This window comes from Apus apus, chromosome 4, assembly GCF_020740795.1.
Source record: "Apus apus isolate bApuApu2 chromosome 4, bApuApu2.pri.cur, whole genome shotgun sequence".
Taxonomy (NCBI): domain Eukaryota; kingdom Metazoa; phylum Chordata; class Aves; order Apodiformes; family Apodidae; genus Apus; species Apus apus.
The window spans coordinates 50,098,192-50,118,117 of NC_067285.1; the positions used below are offsets into that span (position 1 = coordinate 50,098,192).

Consider the following 19,926-nt stretch of genomic DNA (forward strand, 5'->3'; position numbering starts at 1 on the left):
CCTTTTGATTCAATCTGTTACATTAAAAATAAGAAGCAAACCTGTTTCTCACTTGGTCATTACAGTGGAGTAGGCTGGAGAAAGAGCTGAGAGAGTTTTAAGATATTGTCACCATCAGCTGCTTTTTCTTTTTCCTTCTCTGCTGGCATTTTTTCAGGTCCTAAAGATCTTTGGTTTTTAGGTTTGTTAATCCTCCCATGTATATATTTAAAAACAAATAATTTGTTGCTTTTTATTTTTTCAGTCTAAGTGAAAATCTATCCTAGTGTGTATAACACGTTTTATGTATTTGTTTTTATTTCTTAGCTACAAAGGTATAAAGTCCACAATATCAATCAAGTATAGAACAGCAAATATAATCAATAACTAAATGGTTAGTGAGTATTTTAGACCAGCCTACAACAAAATACAGCTTTGCTAATATTTTTTTATGCACACGGGTGAACTTAATCTGAATATCTTATGCTAAAAATACAGTACCACAGCTGAATTCTCAGGAACATTTTTATGGTTTGTGATTGAAATATTTTTTTTTTAGTGGTTAACTTGTTGTTTAATTTTTTACCTTTAAGTTTCATGTGCAAGTTGTGGAATACTATACTTGTATATTTAACACTTATGTAACTATAAATTATTGGTAATGGAGCTTATATTTAAAAAATCATTAAATAAAAAAGCTCACCTTCATTTCTTATGTTTGAAGTTTAGGTAAGGTTGTCTTTCAGTTTGAGAAATTCCTGTTTACTGCATTTATTATTTTTTAATAATTCGTCATATCTTAAAATTCCAATGTTAAGCTTCTCCCAGTTTGTAAACTTTGAAATTCACTGTTACTAGTTCTTCAAGATGAGTTCTTTAGAATCTTCTCAGGAGCTGAAACCTCAAGTAGAGTTATAATTTAGAGCAATATATTAACTTTTCAAGGTAACAAGCAGAAATGGGTGCCACTTCACCTGGATGATGTAAGGTCAGACAGTCAAGAAAGACCAGGCTCTCGAACTAGCTCAAGATTTCTGCTGGAAACAAGCAAGTTGGTATCTCATAACAACAGAAGGAATGAGACAAGAAGTAAGTAGTTTTCAATATCTGGGGCTTTCTATTTCTGGCAAATAATGTGTAATACCACTTGAGTAGGCATTAGATTGGCAGTTTATGTTGAAACTTGACTTTGACCGTATTAAGTAAAACCTAGTGTTAATATTTGCCTAGAAACAGCAAAAAATAAATGCATTGTACCATAGCGTAACCAATTCCAGATTGTAAAGTTTTGTTTAAACGCTTACTGGCACATTTTTTTTAACCTCTTCACAAATCAATCAGGATTGTAATGTCTCAATCCCTGACTCTGCTGAGGAACTGAATTTGGAAACAGTCTACCTTTACAGTGTGTGCTGGTGCTCTGAATCAGAGCAGGGTGATTTTTTTTCTTCATGGCTCCCCACAGAGTCTTAAGTCACAGCTTTACCATGCAGAAAGTTTGCAAGAGTCTCACAAGGTGGCCACTCAGTCCTGCTCTACTGCTGTGCCTGCGGCTTGTTGCTACTAGAACAATTGCTTGTGGACCTACAGATTGAGCTCTGCTTTGGCCATTCTGCCAGTTGTTTTTTCCTGCAGTTCCACAACCTGTCTCTCACCATGGCTGTACAAAAAGTTGTGCTAACACAACAGAGGTAGAATTGCACCACAGCTGGTACTGCTTCTGGTCCTCAGGTGTTCTGAATACAGAACTTCAAGGCTCTATTGATCTGAGACCAGTTTCAGTGTGAGGAAACATAAAACTTCTCTTGCTCTTCAGGAACATTGGGTGTTTAAATTAAAAAAAAACAAACTAGTTTCATGTTTAAACAAAACATTAGCTCATGAAGGCGCTGTATGTGGGGCTTTTGCATGTGTCTGAGTCACATGTACTCTCAGAGCACAAAAATGAAGCTGATTTGGGGAAATAGTCCAAATAATGCCTACAGACTTGGAAACTCTAAGGTTGAGAGTAGCAAATATGAAGGCTAAGGTCCAAATTTCCAGTGAGAAAGACACATACAGATTATGATCTATATAAAAGTTCAGTCTTATTTGACAGAAAGTACAGGAACTTGAATGTATGAGCGTATGTATTTTGTTGTAGGGTTCATTAAAAATAGTTGCTAGTAAAATATGATTATTTCTAATACAAACAAAGAATAATATGCTTAGTCAGTCCATTGTTAAATTAGGAACTCTCTAATTTGACCAAGTAGCGGTGGTATCCCTGGGCATTCCTCTGACAAGGAGGACCCTGAGCATCTGGAAGACTATCCAATTACAATTTAAAGAAACTTTAAGCAAGCTTGACTGACTAAAGATGGAAGTTTCTGAGAGTGTTAGGAAAAGAGAATAAAATGGTGTGAGAGAGGGCTTAATTTTCTCTCATGGGTAAACTGAGAATTACACCTGTTTTTAAGATCTGTAGTGAGTGCAGCGAAGGTCCTTGGGGTCTGGTTTTGTCATGCTTGCTTTTCCTTCTGCTCACTAGTTCTCTTTTGCTGTGTGCAGACCACATATTTATATGAAAACCTTTCATAGATTCTTACAGAGTCATTTTAGTTTTGCATGCGTTAGCACAAAGGGGTCCTTAGCTTAAAAGCTCATTTTGGGGTGCAGCCAGCTGAGAATAAACAATTGCTGTTAAATGGGCAGAACAGGGGAGAGGGATAGGGCTGCTTCTGGGAAGCAAAAGGGAGGCTCCAGAGAGCCATTGCCATGGAAAACCGCCCTGAGCAGGATCATCAAGAGCTAGCAGCTCCTCCTAGCTCTCTGTAGGTAACAGGACTTGTCAACAGGAGGAGACTGTATTATCATGCCTGGAAGGAGAATTGCGTGATCATTTCTTCCTGTACCGAGCTGATCACAGGTATTGTGATCCCTGAGCTGGCACCAGTGTCTATTTGCTTCAGAAGCATTTGAGATGGGCCAGTCTGGGCCAGTCAAGCCCCTTTACTCTTCTTTATTGCAAACAGCTTCTGCCAATATGCCCTCAAACACAGCTGGGCAAACCTTCCCGTTTCACCCTTGCAGCTTCAGATCTGGCCTTCTGTTTCAGCCCACGTAACTGAGTCAGTGTTACAAGGGACTTTTTGGCACTGTGATACTTAATTATGATTGCAAGTACTATGCCTTTTTCTTTTAAAGGTTGGCGTCGTGATAGAGAAAAGAGAGATGACCACGATGAAGTCTGCAGTGTGAGAAGTGAGGGTGGCAGCGTTCGAGGATCCTCCAGAGGCAGAGGAAGAGGACGAGGCAGAGGAAGAGGACGAGGCAAAGGAAACAATAGAAGTATGCAGAGAAGTAGATGTTTAGCAAAAATTTTAAAATCATGTTTATGATGATATTGTTTGCACATGAAGTAAGAGTTGTCTCAAAAAGTGTATCCTGTAACTTAATGTAATTAAGTAGCTTGAGTCTTTTAAAATTCAAATACTGAGGAACAACCGTAAAATAGCAGTGTGTAACATGCCTTAATATTTCAGTCCTGGACTAATATTTTTCATATTTTTTTTTAATGTTCTCCTTTATTTTGAAGTGAACTTTGAATATTCAATTGGTTATCAAGAACTGTATGGTGAAGGAACTGACCAAGTATTTCAACCTGAGCTTAATGCTAGTGTGATGTATTACTACGGCGATGGAACAGGAGTGCAAATGTACTCTGTGGATGAAGCACTTCTCAAAGAATATATAAAGCATCAAATGTGAGTTGATTGTTTAATTTGCAGATATTTTTAGATACGTAGTTAAGATGAAAATCCATATTATCCATATAAAGATGGAGATTAACGGATTTCAGTGTAACTTTTTGATTTGATCATTACCAGTGTCAGTTTGAATTTATTCACTAGTGGGGTGGAAAAACTTCAGTGATGGGGAGGAATTTTAAGGAAGCTGTTCTGCATCTTGTGCTGTAGTCTGGCTCTAACTTGTATACCTGCTTTATTTATGGTACATAGCCCTCTTTTTATGTTGTCATGTAATTGAGATATGGATGTCTCTGAGCTTGTGCTTTTGAGTACCGTTGGTCTGTTTGCCTTTAAAGCTCTTCTTGGGTGATGCAGCTAGACATTTCCCTTATTTGCTCTCAATTTCACTTGGAGAAGTCTTGTTAGTTTTATGTTTTCAGTGTTTCACCTGAAGCATTTAACTGAAAGAGAGTAGTTTTGCAATGATACTTGATTTTTCAATAATCTGAAATGTTTACTTTCTCATGTACACCATTAGGCAATGAGAAACCATCTGGAAGACTGATTATCACCAGGAGACAAGTCAAAAAGGGCCTGGAAACCACTAGTTCATTTTAAAGAGACAGTTTCCACCACTGGCAGATACTTCATCTTCTATACTTGCAATGGCATTTGTCTGCGATGCCTTTGTGGTGGTTTTTGATTGCCCTTGTATTCCATAAAGCAACTTGCTTATTTTATTCTTGCTTCTTTTGTTACAGTTGACGCAAAAAGGAAGAAAAAAGCCTCTTTAAGGGCAGAAAGTATCTGACATGTGGCTATGAACTTCAAAACTTCTATTGCAGTCTTTTTTTGTTACTCTTGCTGCCAGGCCCCTATGAGACCTGACAGTGGACATGTACCCCCATGTCAGGATAATCGGCCTGCACTGTCCTCAGACAAGTGAGGGAGGAGCGCAGACTGTTGGCCAGATTTCTGGGCATGCAGTGTAGAATCCAGACCTTCTAAGGTAGGACATGATGATGTCCCCCTCTGCTGAGAAAAATGTCAGTTAAAGCATTGGTCACATCTGACTTCTGGTTGTATTTGTATTTTATTGTAGCAACAAGAGGTTGGCAGGTGTCAGTAGAAGACTTGGCATGGCTGACTAACCAGAGCCACTGGTTGCTTGTCTGATATGAGTTCTTGAGGCAGTTCGATTACGGAGTTTGATTTCTGTGAGAGAGAGGGAGATTCGTGAGCAGGTTTAGAAGAGAACTTCACTTTTTTGTTGCTTTAAAAAAACGAAACAGGTGTTTAATCTATTAAATTCTTTTATCACATTAAAAATTATGAGCAACAGACTTTATTCATCAATTACCTGTTACTAGCTTCTAAATGGGGATGGTTTAGTCCACCTTTTATAACGTAGTTATAAAATATTAAAGTAACTATACCAAAGAGGAAAGCACATACAGGATAAAGCTACGCAGAGTTCCTTATGGAGTCCAAGATAAGTCAAAATATATTAAAGAAGTGACATTGGTTTGAATCCTAGTGAATCTATGAATTTAAAACAGTTTACATGCTTAATAGGAAAAAATCTTAAGGGACTGTGTCCAACTGAATTGATGTGAAATTACAGTAAGAAATACACTGCTATCGAGCACTTCATGCTTATCCCAAGAGCAGCTTTTGATGTACAAGCAAGAGTGAAATTTATATTACAGACAAAAATATCTTCAAGTTTATAATTGCAGGCTGAAGTTATCAGCCTGAATAGTTTCAGCACTTAGCAGCTCCTCAGTCTGCAACATGCAGTAGAACTCTAAAGTCCTCTTTAAAAACAAAATAGATTTAAGTTCACATATGTCTCCAAGTCTACATTGGTTCAGGAGTAAGTGAAGGGACTCCAAGGAAAATGAAAAAGAAAAGCTGGAAGGGGGGGTGTGTGTGTGTTTAGGTTTTTCCCTTTACTTGAAGCAAACCTGTGCATTGTCTTAATTTATCATTAATGGTTTTCACATTCCTTTTTCTAGAGTGATGGACATCAAATGAGGCAGTTTGAGTCAAGTTCAGTCATTGTCCATTTCTGCTTGTGGAATTTTTAACTAGGTGAATCGTTACAAGACTTTACCTTTACTTTATGACTGTAAAGGTAACATTAGTAAAATGTTGATATGTGGCTTTTGTGCTTGCTTATCTTCCAGATTGGGAGGGAAAAGAGCAGTGTGGCAGTTTAGAACAGTAAATAGGATATTCTTGAAAGAAACCTTCTCTTTGTGCACAGTTGCTTCACTGATCAGTTTGTTCAGCTCTTCTGAGTAAGAGCTTAATTCTTCAGAAGCCTCATTCTCTTCTCTGTTTCCTCTGATTTGATGGCAATGTTTTCATTTGTTGTATGTCTTATTGTCCAACTTTGAGACTTTATATTCATTCTGTCTTGGAGCTGAGTGTTTCATACAGAGAGCTTTTGCTTTGGTTTTCTTTAGCTACCAAAAATTAGAGAGAGAAATTTTATCAAACTTCTCCTTGGGTCAATGATATCATCAGAGTCCTCTCCTCTTGGTAATCTTGACCTTATCCCCAAGTTCAGTGGAGACACTTAGCATTATATAATTTGTTGAAATTAGAATTAACTTTATTTACATTTGCATGTGGGTGGGTGCTTTTTCTCAGCATTTTAATGCTCTCATTTTATTTTTGCACTACTTCTGTTCATTTGACATAAAATTTTAATTGCTCTCCATTAAATATTTCACTACCTACATTTTCCTGAGCTTGATGAGGCGTATTCCTTGAATGTAACACACAAAATCACGGTATGATGTGTTAACTCTGTGAAAGGCCTAGATTTTAGTAGTAATGATTAAATTGGGTTTTTTTCCATTCTTTTTCATAGAATGTTTTCTTGTTCACTTGCTGTGTGTGATAGATCATGATTTGAATTCTTTACTTCTCTTCACCACGTATAACATGTCTTGACACCCTGATGGTTTCATAGAGCAGCCATATTGTTTAAGAAGATTTGTCTTTCTGCTACTTCTTCGTCCCTTGTCTCTTGTTCTGTGGTATTGTCAAGTTCTTGAAATGGTCCTTGTCCCTCTTCCCTTTATGCACTAAACATGATATCTTCTTTTAGACTTTAACTTTCTCCATGAACTGTTGTGCCTTTTGGTACAGTTTCATGACAAATACAACATGACTATTTTTGTTTTCTCATCTTCCCACAAGCATGCTTGAAGTAATGAGTCAGAGTGAATGTATTTGCCTCAACACTCAGATAGGATACTTAAACCTTCTTATGTACTGGAAACTGAGAAAAGCAAAGGTACAGTTCAGGATATTGCTGTGTGGGGAATAATAGTGCCCTGACTATAAGCAGTAGTTGTCCTTCATCTAAATGGAGGCTAAGAGAATGCTGTGTCCTTCTCTTCATGTAAGTAATAAGGGAGGGGATGGGTGAAAGAAAAAAAATGAGCCTAGATTTTTGCTTATATAGTCAATATATGCAAGTGTTACGAGGCTTTGTTTTATAGTCCTGTGTACTGCATCATGACTGTCTTAAAATGGCAAGCATGTGTGCTGCTCTGTAAGTCTTGCTTACAGGGATACACCTGTTTAAAATAACCAGTTTTGTTAATGACAAAGAAAGTATGCTCTGTTTTTAATGGAAGACTTGACCAAGGAATCTCTTAAGTTGCTATTTTAGGATTTTCTTTAAGCTATAGTAGGCTCATATTTGTGTGTTTCTTTCTGCAGTGAGTATTATTTCAGCACAGAAAATTTGGAAAGAGACTTCTTTCTGAGGAGAAAGATGGACCAACAAGGATTTCTGCCTGTTTCATTGATTGCTAGCTTCCGTCGTATGCAAGCTCTGACTACAAATGCTGCACTCATTTTGGAGGTAAAATAATTTGGAAGTATGTATGTAGAAAGTGGCTTGGCTAATTGTACTGCCATTTCATGTGAAATTAAGAAAAAATACTGTTTGCGATGACAAGGATTTTATAGAATGGCTATAAATGGCAAAGTTTGTGGGGGTTTTTCCTTTTTGGATGGTGCCAGATATTTTAAGTTTTTAAAGTGGTAATATTGTTGTCACACAGGCCCTAAAGGACAGTACAGAAGTTGAAACTGTGGATCAGAGGATAAGAAAAAGAGTTGATCCAGAAAAGTGGCCAATTCCAGGTCCTCCTCCAAGCAGTCTGCCACCAACTGATTTTTCTCAGCTCATCAATTGTCCAGAATTCATACCAGGCCAAATTTTTGGCTCGCATACTGGTAAAGGATTTATTTTATAGAAACATAAGTTTAGGACTGTCTGTCTAGCTTAGGAAGTTAGCCTGTTGATACTGATTTCATAATAGAAGTTGTACATTTGGTAACTGTTTGTTCAGCTGGTATGCCTGTCAGCCTTGCAGTTGCCAAGTCACATGGCTGGCATGGCTGATGTGAAGTAGATCAAAATGTCTTGTGTTATGGCTGTGACCATTCTCCAGAATATAGCATGATGGACTACAGCCCTTTAGTGGTAGTAGTAGTGGAAGTAGTAATAGTAATCTTGTTAGTCATAAAATTGCCACATTTTGATGTGGCTGAAAGTTAACTCTTTCTTTGGGCCATCCTGATTTTGGATGGGGAATCTTATGTTATTAACAGGGAGATGGCTTTGTTTACTGACAGCACTTGGCAGGGAAATCTCTTACTAAAATGTTGTCTGGAATTCAGTGGGAAGAATGAAGACTGAGTTAGGCACCTGTCCATAGAGCCAGAGGATGGTGTGGAGAAAACATGTCACTAATGATGCTGTTCGCATTTTCTGCATAACAGAGAATTTTTCTCAGACTCTTAGAAACTTTCCACATAAATAAATGGCTAGAATTGATCTTTTCCTAAAATGTTGAGTGAACTGTGAAAAGCTGTCTCCTGAAAATGAAATGAGATTCTTCTGCTCTGTGTAACTTTTAATCAGAGAGGTAGAAATATGGTAGCTGTGGTTCAAAGAAAGATTAGTGAAACAATTTTAAAAACACAGAACAACCTACAGCAGTAACTGAACTACTGTTTTCCCCTGCTAGAGTCAGCACCAAGTTCTCCAAGAATGGGAAGTGCTCTGAGTCCAAAGGAAAACACTGAAACGAGTAATTTTCAGACAATATCTAAAGGATTGTCTACAAGTTTGCCTGATTTGGACTCTGAACCTTGGATAGAAGTGAAGAAGAGGCATCATACATCCACAGTCAAACTAAAGGTGAAAACAAAAGCCTTTAAGTTATGTTTAAATAAACAAATGCAAAATCAGCCAACTTTCACACTATACTGTAAAACAAGAATTTCATGTCTTAACGTACAAGATGCTTGATAATGCAATACAATCAGTGTGCCTCCTTCTCACTCTGCCAGATCTAGAATAGCTAAGTGTATTTAACATCCTGATGCAAGTCTCATGAAAATGAAATACCGATTGATTTATTTTTTTCTGCTGAGGGACAGTTGTACCTGATGATTATTGAAAAATGTATTGAAACATGAATTGAAAATTGTTCTAAAAGCTTATGACAGAAGCATTTGTAACAGTAATTTACTTCGTAAACATCTGAAAGTGGCTGTATTATTTCTAATTTGCCTACCTTCGTGTGTTGAAAATGTTCTCTCATGGTCTATTCATCTCCCATTTGGATAATCACTACCTGAGTAAAATACATAATGGATCCCCTTTTCCACCTTAGGACAGCGTTCCCGTACCTGATCAAACACCAGACCAACAACAGCCACCCCCACCTCCAGAGGAACAAGACCAAGAAGAACTTGATTTCTTGTTTGATGAAGAAATGGAACAAATTCAGAGTCAGAAGAATAAATTTACTGATTGGTCAGACAGTGATTCTGATTATGAAATTGATGATCAGGACATAAACAAGATTTTGATTGTAACACAGACACCACCATATCTGAGAAAACATCCTGGTGGAGATCATACTGGCAACCACATATGCCGTGCAAAAATCACATCAGAACTTGCTCAAGTTATTAATGATGGCTTATACTACTACGAACAGGATTTGTGGATGGTGCAAAGTGAAAATGAAAATGACACTATGATGAAGGTAACTCTCTTCTTTTTTTGACCTGAAAACCATGCCTGTCCAAACAGATAAAAAAATAATTTCAGCCATCTGGTACATAATTGTAAAATGCTACACTTCTTTGAAGGAAAACTGACAGTAGTTGGATTTAGATGTCTATTGATTTATTTTAATAATACTGTAAGCAGTTGAAAGCAAAACCAGCAAGGTTGTTTTTTTTTTTTGTCACAGATTTGACCAAAATGTTTGAATGAATATTTTTAAGAGCTATTTTTAACTTTTTGGAGGTGGTTCAACATTTTCAGTGTTTCCTTGTTCTATGAATAGCTTGTCTCGTAACATTAGCAAACCCCTGCTATAGGGGCAGGGGACATTTTCTGAGATGTGATAATAAGAGAGGGGAAAGGAGTGCAGTCATTTTAAGGTAGTTTTATATCGAGGTTCTGTTCCCTTGTAGCTTTTTAGAATGATAGCTTTGTGAGCAAACTTCGGATTGCACTGATTTTATTATAGAAACCTTTTTATTTCCTAGCCTGTATGTGACCATCTATCTTTGAGGCTTTCAAAACTTTGCAAGGTTGTTTTAATGTACTAAGAAGCCATAAAATTACAGAATCATTGAACTCCAGCACTGCATAGGTCAGCATGGCACACTGCAATCCTGTCACTTACTGCTCTTGGTTTATTAAGAAACCCCTTCTTTCATCAGTATTTCTATAGGCAATTGCACTGTATCACTAGGAGATATGGCTATGGAAATACAAAGCAAATTAAACACAGAGTGGTGAGGGGAAGGATCTTTATCTGTGCGTAAAGACAAAGGTGGGTGTGGGGGGAAGGGAGAAAGTAGCTTAAAGGATATATGGATCATATAGGTACAAAAAAGAGCTGACAAAGAGAGAAATTAATATTGAGAATAAGAACAACAAATAAAGGTAGGATTCAGAATATGAAGTTTTTATTACATAGGAAATGGACCAAGAAAACCAGCGAACTGGAAGAGGACAGTGAGAAACAGCACACAGCAAGAGAAAATATTTTCTTTGTTGTTACATTCTTGACAGTGATTTAAACAAGATTTTCACACACAGTATGCACACACACACATCCCATGCCCCTTCAGCAGAGTAGGGGCATGACTGATTTCAGATGCTGCCACACGTCCTGGAAATTCCCATCCTTTCACAGTTTAAGCTACCAAACTGGTTTTGCTTTGGATGTAGCCTGAGGAAGGGAGCAGGGCCTCTTCTGCTCCCCTAAATTGCTAGGGCCTTCCTTGGCATGCTTACTGCAGAAGGAGGATGGGTTAGGGTTTGACAAGGGGCAGGATCTCGGTCATTTCTGTTTCTAATTTGTTTGTGAAAATTGGCGTGTAGAATTGCCTGCTTCTGTCCACCCTGTTCTTGGTGTAACTTTCTTTTTGCTAGGGCAGTTACATAGTGTGGTGTTCACAGCAGCTTTTTTAGAATGTGTGCTAGAGACTCCTTCAGTCTTTGTTTAAAAGAAATCTGTACTGGCTGTGTATGGGTAGTTGTGTCAGTGCTGGCTTGCTTATTTTCTCTTCTATGAAATTCTCCTGTTTCTCAGGATGATATCCATTATTGTGCTTTGCGTTTACAATTTGCTTTCTCTAATTCAGCAAGAGATTGAGAATTTTAAGAAGCTAAATCTCATTAGTAAGGAAGATTTTGATAGTCTTGCACCAGAAGAAATTGCTGATCCAACCCAAGAAGTTTCTCCAGGACCTCCAGGGTTACAAAAAGGTAAGTCACATGTCTTTGTTTTTAGAATCTCTGTGATAACCAACAATTCTGTAGGTGTTTTAAGTCTACTTGTGTCATATTTTAATTTTGGTTCAGTTAGCAGTGTGAGGGCTTTTTTTGGCAAATTTTTCAAATTGTCAGCTGTTCATCAGTACCATGGTTTGCACTGACTTGGAAGCAGCTGGTACTCATACTTTTAAGGATATAAGCATCAATAGGCAGTGTTCTGTTTTGATGTCACCAGACACCAGCACCAGGTGCCTTTTGTGTAACTTTCCAGTGTGTAAAGTAATAGCTAGTGATGCATGAAGTATCTTGTAGAAGCCAGTATTTTTATGGGAAACGGGGACAGAACAAAATGAGATGGGAAGAATTTTATACTTGTATCATAATCTTACTGAATAGTCACAATGTCCAAATCTTATCTTTTGAGGTATTTCTGATGTAGTAGTATATTAATAATGTTTACTGTAACACCTGCTAATAGCATGTTTAGAGGGGTTGAAGAAAACTACCTAGCTAAATCCACCATCTCACCAAAAAGCAAGAATTTGGTTATGGTTTCACCTATGTTTATTTCCCATTACTTAGCTAGGGCAGATAGAGAAAGAACAAGCAGGTTAGAAAGAAGTGGGTTTAAATTGTCTAGCAAATACATGCTTGAAACCTTATTTCATCATTTTGAGCAGTTTACTGCTGCTGTGCCAAGTGTTTTTGTTGATTTGATTACTCTTTGGGGGTGATGTAATTCACTTGAAATGAAACCGGCCATTTAAGATACTAGACACTAGGGGAGCTTAGGCTTTTAAGTCCTAAGTTGCTTTTGAAAACAAATGTTTTCTCCTTCCTGCCTACAGGTTTAGCTTGTCATTTGTTGAGTGCTGAAGTACCTCCAACAGCAGCAATAGCTCGATCACTGCCAACAGCAGTTCCAGATCCCCCCTGTGTTCACCCAGGCTTCACCCTGCGAACACCTCGCACCCCGAGGCTACAGGATCCCAACAAAACACCCAGGTTCTACCCTGTTGTTAAAGAAGCACGATCTGTTGATGTAAAGGTAAATGGAAGGGCACAGTACTTTTTAAGACCAGAAAAAGCCTATAAAACTCATGTCTCTGCATACAATTTAATAGGAATGAACAGGTAAAAAAATACAACACTTGTACTTTTTTTTATAGTTTATCCTAAATATATTTGCAAAATTAATTGTTTTTTATTTCTATGAAATCTTTTCCAAATTTTCTCTGTATAATTTTCTCAAAAGTCCTTGCTGAAAAAGTGTCATGTCTAAAGATTTTTCATTTGTTACGTGAGACTCATCTTCAGGTTATGAAACTGGTGTTTCACAGTTGTGAATTCACAATGTGTTAGAGTATAAAATTTTTAGAGCTTTGTTTTAAGAGGGGGGAAACGAGTGAAATCAAATTAGGGAAATAAATACTTAATTTACTTTCTTAGACTCCAAGAAAAAGAAAAACACGGCACAGTACAAATCCTCCCTTGGAATGCCATGTTGGTTGGGTGATGGATTCCAGAGACCACAGGCCAAGAACTTCCTCTGTGAGGTAAATTGCATTTTTATAAATAACAGTGGAAGCAAGAAAAGAGCAGTCAAGAAAGACAAAAGCATAGAATACAAGGCTATCTGGAAGTAAGCTACCTAGACTGTGTTCACAGTGTTGTCTGTTGACCCATGATATAGTAGCAGTAATACTACTTGTTGCCTTCAAGTGGTCATCTAAGATCAGGCATGACAGTAATGTTTCATTATCATAATCCCAAACTGCCTGTTTTTTCATATATTGGCATAGAATCTGACGCACAGGAAAACAGATGACTGGGAGCCCAGGTGTGCACTGTAGTGGTCACCAGGTGACTGTACTATTCTGACAGCTCTTGTATAGATCAGAATGGTTGAAAAAGGATTCTGTAGAAAAGCCCTGTTCATTGGACAGAAATAGTTGTGGTTTTTTTCAGCAGTTCCAATGCTTCGCCTTCAGAAGGAGGTCCACTGGCAGGAAGTTATGGCTGTACCCCAAATTCTCTTCCAAAATTTCAGCATCCTTCTCATGAACTGTTAAAGGAAAATGGCTTTACCCAACAGGTGTACCACAAATATCGTCGAAGGTGTCTAATGGGTAAGATGCTAAATGCACTTGCTAAAATTTTAGGTAGAATTTACCAGGTGTTACTGGATACTTTTCTCTGCATTGTTCCTCTTCCTTAATTCTTTTTGGGAAAGGAAAGCAAAATTTATTTGATGCTTCTATTTTGTGAACTCTGTTTTCCGTTTAACTTTATATTATCTTGCAAAATTTACCATCAAATTCAAACTTGCATTACTGGAAGATCTTGTGTGTGTATTAATAATAGAAAAGCACTTGAAAATATTCTGCTGAAAAATTAAAAATAGATTTGTTTTTTTTTTCCTTCTTTCTCCTTTTTTTTTCCAGAGAGGAAACGGTTGGGAATTGGCCAGTCCCAAGAAATGAACACACTCTTTCGTTTCTGGTCCTTTTTTCTGAGAGATCACTTTAACAAGAAAATGTATGAAGAATTCAAACAAGTTGCTCTAGATGATGCAAAAGAACACTACAGGTATTTAATTTTTCCTGGAAGTTAAGAACTGTTGATGTCTTCCAGTTTGTTTTAATGACTGTGAAGTTTATGCATATCTGAAGTGAACATTTTCTGTATTGGCTTTGACTCTTTGTAAATCCATAAAATAGCAACTTGTATGATTGATTTTAATACCAAAAATCTGTTTGTATGTATTGTGCTTTGCAGATAAATAGTTAAACTTCCTGGCTTGTGCTTGGTCTTGAATTCTACAAAATCCTGTAACTTGTTGACCATGACAAGTCAGCTCTATACTTAGTAACATTCATAACATTCTTCCTTACATAGGTAAAGACATTCTTAACCTCATTCCATTTGTACAAACTGCTTCTTGCCTTCCAAAAATACCAGAAAAATGACCACAAAGGAAATTATTGCTGCCCCTGTAGCTCTGTGATGTGATTCCCTCCCTTTCACGCAGTTCCCCCACTTCTGTGCCTCTTAGCCCAAGACAGAAGGTAGCCCAGTGTTTTGAATGCCAAGTGAGGAAGTACTGGCTATAGAAATCCTGAAATTTAGATTTGTTGTCTGAGACTGCAGTGATAGTCCCTTAGGGTGCAAAGGTGGCTTGAATACCTTGTGTCTCTGCTCTGAGCATTCCTGATGCTCTGTGATTATCCATGAATACATTAATCAGGAGAAACTTCAGAAGACTCTTAAGGAGGCTAAAGTGGCAGCAGGTGAATGCAGATGAGAAGTCAGTTTAGATTATTTGTGAAGATGTTCCAAAACAATGGGTTGATTAAAAATTGTGAAAAGGAAGGTGTTTTTATGAGAAGGGTAAAATGGGGCTATGCTATTGACTTAAATGTAAGGAGAGACTGAAAAGTTGCATCCTTCTGAGGAATGAGGAGTGTATGTATAAGATTTCCATACCTCTGTTCTGTTGCAGGTATGGATTGGAATGCTTGTTTAGATTTTACAGCTATGGCCTAGAAAAGAAATTCAGGCAAGAGATATTCAAGGATTTCCAAGAAGAAACAAAGAGAGACTACGAAGCTGGTAATTATCTTAGGCCAGTTGCTGCTCACACTGGAGTAACTTTAGTCAGGGAATAATCCCAGTTCCTTGGCATTGATGTGTTGACTAACCCAAAAGCAGCTTCTGTTCCTTTTATCTTACGGTTCTTTTAAACATCCACTGGATAATTAGGTTTCTAATTAAATCTGACCTTTGTAAATTGGTAAAGGTATCTTTTTCCATTATTAGGTCAGCTATATGGACTGGAAAAATTTTGGGCTTATCTAAAATACTCTCAGAACAAGACTCCAGCCATTGACCCCAAACTGCAAGAATACCTTAGTAAATTTAAGAGACTGGAGGACTTCAGAGTGGATGTAAGTCTCAATATCTATTTTAAATAAATATTTGGTGAACGAATATTTTTACTGCAAGGTAAGCTGAGAACAGTACTTCATTTCACAAATCCTGTCAATGACTAGAAAATGCAGGATTAAAAAAATTCAAGTGAAAAACAGAGTTTTATTCTAGATGTTATTTGAACCAAAGTATGGTCCTGAGATGTGATGGCTAAATTGTAAAAAGTGTTGATCCATTTTAATTGTGTAATGAAAGAAATAGCAAAAATTAGCTTATTTGTCATCTGGCAAGATGGCTTTGATACTGTTTAAGAATTTGGCAAACGAATTAGTGCCCAAGTGGCATTTCTTAGTGAACTGTGACAGACACTGTCCTTGCTGAGACTGTATATGCCAAATTCAGTGTATCCGTGCTGTATATGCCAAATTCTTACACTGTTGAGATGGCAGAGTGTAGTGCTGCTGTGCTTCTCATAACTGGGCTATGGTGCGCTACATTACCACCAACCTCTGTAATCCTGTGTTTTCTAGCAGTTGTGGCAAATATTTGGGCAGTGATGATTAAATTAATGCTGTAAGACTGTTTGCAGTCCCTTATGTGCCCTGCACAATGGTCAGAGAAGCTTTAGTATATCATCAGCAAGCTGTGAATAACTACGATTACCAGACCTAACTAAATGTCTAAGTACGGAATCTTCTGGTTTTTTGATCCTTTATGAAAAGGCAAATACCTTGCCTGACAGGAAAGTATTTAACAGGTTGTCAATGTTTATTTTCAGCCTCCCATTAGTGAAGAATCTGGCAGGAAGAGACCAGTTGCTGCAACAGGTGAGGATTCAGCTCATCACAAACATCAGTCCAATTCTTCTAAAACACTTCTTGTCACTAAACCCTCGGCTGCCTGTCAGTCCCAGGCACTGGGAAATGCTACCAGTGGGAATACTGTGCAAGCATCCATAGGCCATAACAATGCTGCCAGGAAATCTATAGAAAGTGATGTACCAGAAAAATAGACTTCAGACAAGCTTGTGCCCTTGAGAACCAACTTGTTCATCACTCTTAATCTGGAGGTCTTCAAGGCGAGCCAATCTAACACATGATTAAAAATGCATGGGAAGACAAAGGATTGGATTCTCTTTTTTTCACTGAACACTTACCCTAGGAGAGTTGCTCTTGGTTTTGGGATCATCAGAAGGATCCTAGGGAAGATTCTTTGGCTTCAGTATTGCTTTCCTCAAGCTTTTGTTTACAAAGAACTGCATTCCTTGCATAGGCAAAAAATGCTTTGGGGATGCCTTACATTTCAGCTTGTATTTCTTAAAAAAGGTATGATATACCCATGTTATTTACTGTGCTTTCTTTACAGAGATTTTCCCATTTGTATTTTACCAAAGCAAAAAAGATGTTATATGCAGAATTCTAAATGTAAAGGAAGGATCTATGTGATAGGTTTGCTCTTGAATCTAACTATTAAAAAGTATGTTTGTGCAAAAGAACACTCAAGAATGTGCAGCTATATATGAAACTGCATTTCTGGATTCTATTTAAAGGCGTAGTTTCTATTTTTTCAGGGTCTCCATAGATAGTATTTTATTAAGTATGGAGTTTGCGTGGACATAACTGGGATACTTTTGCAGAAATTTCCTTCAGTGCTGGTTCTTAGTAACTCAAGCAACAGAAAAATATAGGGAAAAATGGATCTGTTGATTTCTCAGTGTCTTAAATTAACACACAGTATCTACAGTTTGTGTAGGTTGTTAAAAATAGCAAACTATTCAAATTATTCTCAGCTTGAGAGGTGTCTTTAATTGAAATCACTTATGAAGTACTATAACAGGAGAGGCATAATTTTTTTTCTCCATATTCCAAGTAATAAAAATGAGTTTGGAGGGAAACTAAGTATTCCTTGTAAACTTTACGTTTGCATTCTTTTGCAATACCTGAATGAAGTTGTGCTTAATTGTGCTATCTCAGCCTGAATAATTTCAAACAGGTCTAAATATGATTTCACTGAATATAAGTAATTAAAATACAAATCAATTTCTGCAGCTGAAAGATGGGGATTTTTATATCCTGTGATTTCTTCAGCTTTTTGTTAGTTAACTGCTGGAAAGACTTCAGTTAACTTTTAAAGCTAAAAAGTTTTATCTAGAACAAATGCCTTAATCCATGAAGGTGCCCAAACTGACTGCGCAGCCACATATAGGGATTTAAACTTTTATCAGATCTCAGAGGTTATAAAAAGTCCATTAATTTTTCAGTTGCTGTCTTGTGAATCTCACTGAAACAAATTATGAATGTTTGCATTGTAAAAGGAGTGTGTGTTAGCAGTGGCCTTCCCAACAGGTAATGCAATTTCAATCAAAATCAGACCTTTTGTAAGTGACCTGTTCTAAATGAATTTAAATCAACACATACTAATATTTTAATTCATGTCCTATAAATATGCTGAAGTAACACATCTCAATCCTGTGTTTGATCCATGCCTTTTGCTATCCAAGAAAATGATGCGAATGTAAATTTGGATTGAAATTGTATATACAAGTAATAGACTTAAGATATTTCACTTTTTCATTGGAAAATGTGCAAATTAAGCTTTTAGTGTGTGTAATTTTGTGATATCTTGACAAATTTTATAAAAACAAAACAAACCCCAAATAATGCTGTATCTCAACTTTTTTTCCCCCCCAATGTGTGAAGAAAAACAACTTGAAAGAGCGTAAGGCTGTAGATTTGCATGTGAATTTCTGTTGCCTCTGGTGCACTAAGGTATGAGGGACACCCAGCCCGTTACAGGCTGAAGTGCTTCTTAGAATGTGAGCCAGCCTTCTTCAATACTGATTTTTTTTTTTCATGACTGGGTATTTGTCAAAGAAAAATGTTACAGGTGAATGATAAATAGAGCTGAAAGCACAGAAAGTAAGTACTTTACCTGTGGTCTGTCCTGTTAGCTTCTACAGGCCTAGTTGCTTAGCGTCCCTGTATTTGGGTGGACAAAAACGCACCCAGGTCTGTCCACAGCTCTGGCTACCTTTCAGAACATCCCCTTTTACTTGAATCTCCCTCTCTCCTGGCAGACAAGTGGAAAAATTGATTGCTGGTGTTTGCACACTGAGCTGAGAACAAAACCATTGAATTTTAGAGCAAGCCCTATATACTTTGCTGGCTAAGCAGCTTCTTTCTCTATATGGCTTATAGTGGATACTCACCTTTCAAAGCCTGTCATACCTGTTGCAGAGCCATACATTTGTCTATGAACATCCTTTTGGATGCCATTTAGGTCCATTTAAGCCAGCCTTCAATTTGTCTTTCTTAAGGCTGGCTGTATTCTAGCAATAGTCTGTTACAAAATACTTAGGAAGTCTTAGACCTTTCCTTGTATAAAATTTCCCCTATGTGCTTGTTAAAGAATTTTGTCTTCATTTCTCCTGTTGAGGAATGACTGTAAAAATACTTCAAAACACTACTCTGTCTAAACTTGCTAAGATTTTTCTTTTGTTGTGCTCAAAATACTGGATTCTAAAGGCTTTTTAAAAGGGAAGGAAGACTTGAGATAACTCTTGTACCTAATGGAGACCAGATAATTTTCCTGTAACAGGCAATAAGTAGCCTGTGTCCATGACTGGATGCTTGTGGAGTTTAAACAGGGATTTGGGTTTCTGTGGGAGACAACACATCAGAATGAAGCTTTTAACTTGTCTAAGATGTGATTGTTGTATGAGGAAGTAACAAGAAACTTGAGTACAACTTCAATGGCAAATGGCAACATTTTAATCAGCATTTTAATCAGCTCTGTTACCAGTTCTAAGGTATTACCTTGGTTAGTCAAAGCTGATTAGTTGAGGTTTCTTTGCAGTAAAAAAAAAAAAATCATGCTTTCAACTACGTAGACGCAAAGGATAGTGATTCCACTCCTGTGAAACGGGGGTTGCAGTCATTCAAAAGAAAGAGAGCAAACTGTTATACAAACAGTAACTGAATGCTTGTGGTCAAGTGACTAATCCAGGCTTGCCACCAGAACTTCACACCTTCAAAACGTTTTATTTTTAGACGCTCACAGAGTGTACACTGGCAGGCTTTGCCCAGTTAACAAAGAAAATGTGACAGGTTGGTAAAATATAATCCTCACAAAAATAATGATAAAAAAACCCCACACCCAGAAAACCCCAAGTAAACTTTGCGACTAGAATAGGGACAGTTCAATTTGTTAAGGAATTTTGGAGGAAGGTTGCAATGCCAGATTAGATCACTATTAAACACATTCAAGTTGCTGCCTCCATCCATCACCAAAGAGAGAGGGTGAGGAATACTTTGGGATTGTTTGGGGGTTTTTGTTTGGGTTTTTTAAGTATTCAGGTAAACAACCCTTAAACCTGCATTAGAACCAACTGTAGCACACATGAGTTCTATCAAATGCAAGCTTAAAACCTGGTCTGTTGATGTTCAC

The 19,926-nt window shown here is 37.4% G+C and overlaps 1 protein-coding gene across 3 annotated transcripts in view; it reads left to right on the forward strand.

Moving 5' to 3' along the window:
- Window positions 1-18,073, forward strand: part of LARP1B (La ribonucleoprotein 1B) — a 31,561-nt gene extending 13,488 nt beyond the window's left edge. The window contains exons 5-19 of one of the 3 annotated variants that reach the window (XM_051620038.1): window positions 925-1,068; window positions 3,166-3,309; window positions 3,557-3,725; window positions 7,452-7,596; window positions 7,799-7,973; window positions 8,771-8,943; window positions 9,422-9,799; window positions 11,418-11,541; window positions 12,399-12,598; window positions 13,000-13,106; window positions 13,519-13,679; window positions 13,995-14,139; window positions 15,053-15,162; window positions 15,370-15,497; window positions 16,259-18,073. In XM_051620038.1, coding sequence (XP_051475998.1) covers window positions 925-1,068; window positions 3,166-3,309; window positions 3,557-3,725; window positions 7,452-7,596; window positions 7,799-7,973; window positions 8,771-8,943; window positions 9,422-9,799; window positions 11,418-11,541; window positions 12,399-12,598; window positions 13,000-13,106; window positions 13,519-13,679; window positions 13,995-14,139; window positions 15,053-15,162; window positions 15,370-15,497; window positions 16,259-16,492 — 2,537 coding nt within the window. In that variant the 3' untranslated portion in view covers window positions 16,493-18,073. Of the gene's footprint in view, window positions 1-924; window positions 1,069-3,165; window positions 3,310-3,556; window positions 3,726-4,476; window positions 4,720-7,451; window positions 7,597-7,798; window positions 7,974-8,770; window positions 8,944-9,421; window positions 9,800-11,417; window positions 11,542-12,398; window positions 12,599-12,999; window positions 13,107-13,518; window positions 13,680-13,994; window positions 14,140-15,052; window positions 15,163-15,369; window positions 15,498-16,258 lie in introns of those variants that run through there. The other 2 variants (XM_051620039.1, XM_051620040.1) reach the window with 2 other exon arrangements.
- The last annotated feature ends 1,853 nt before the right edge of the window (window positions 18,074-19,926 follow it).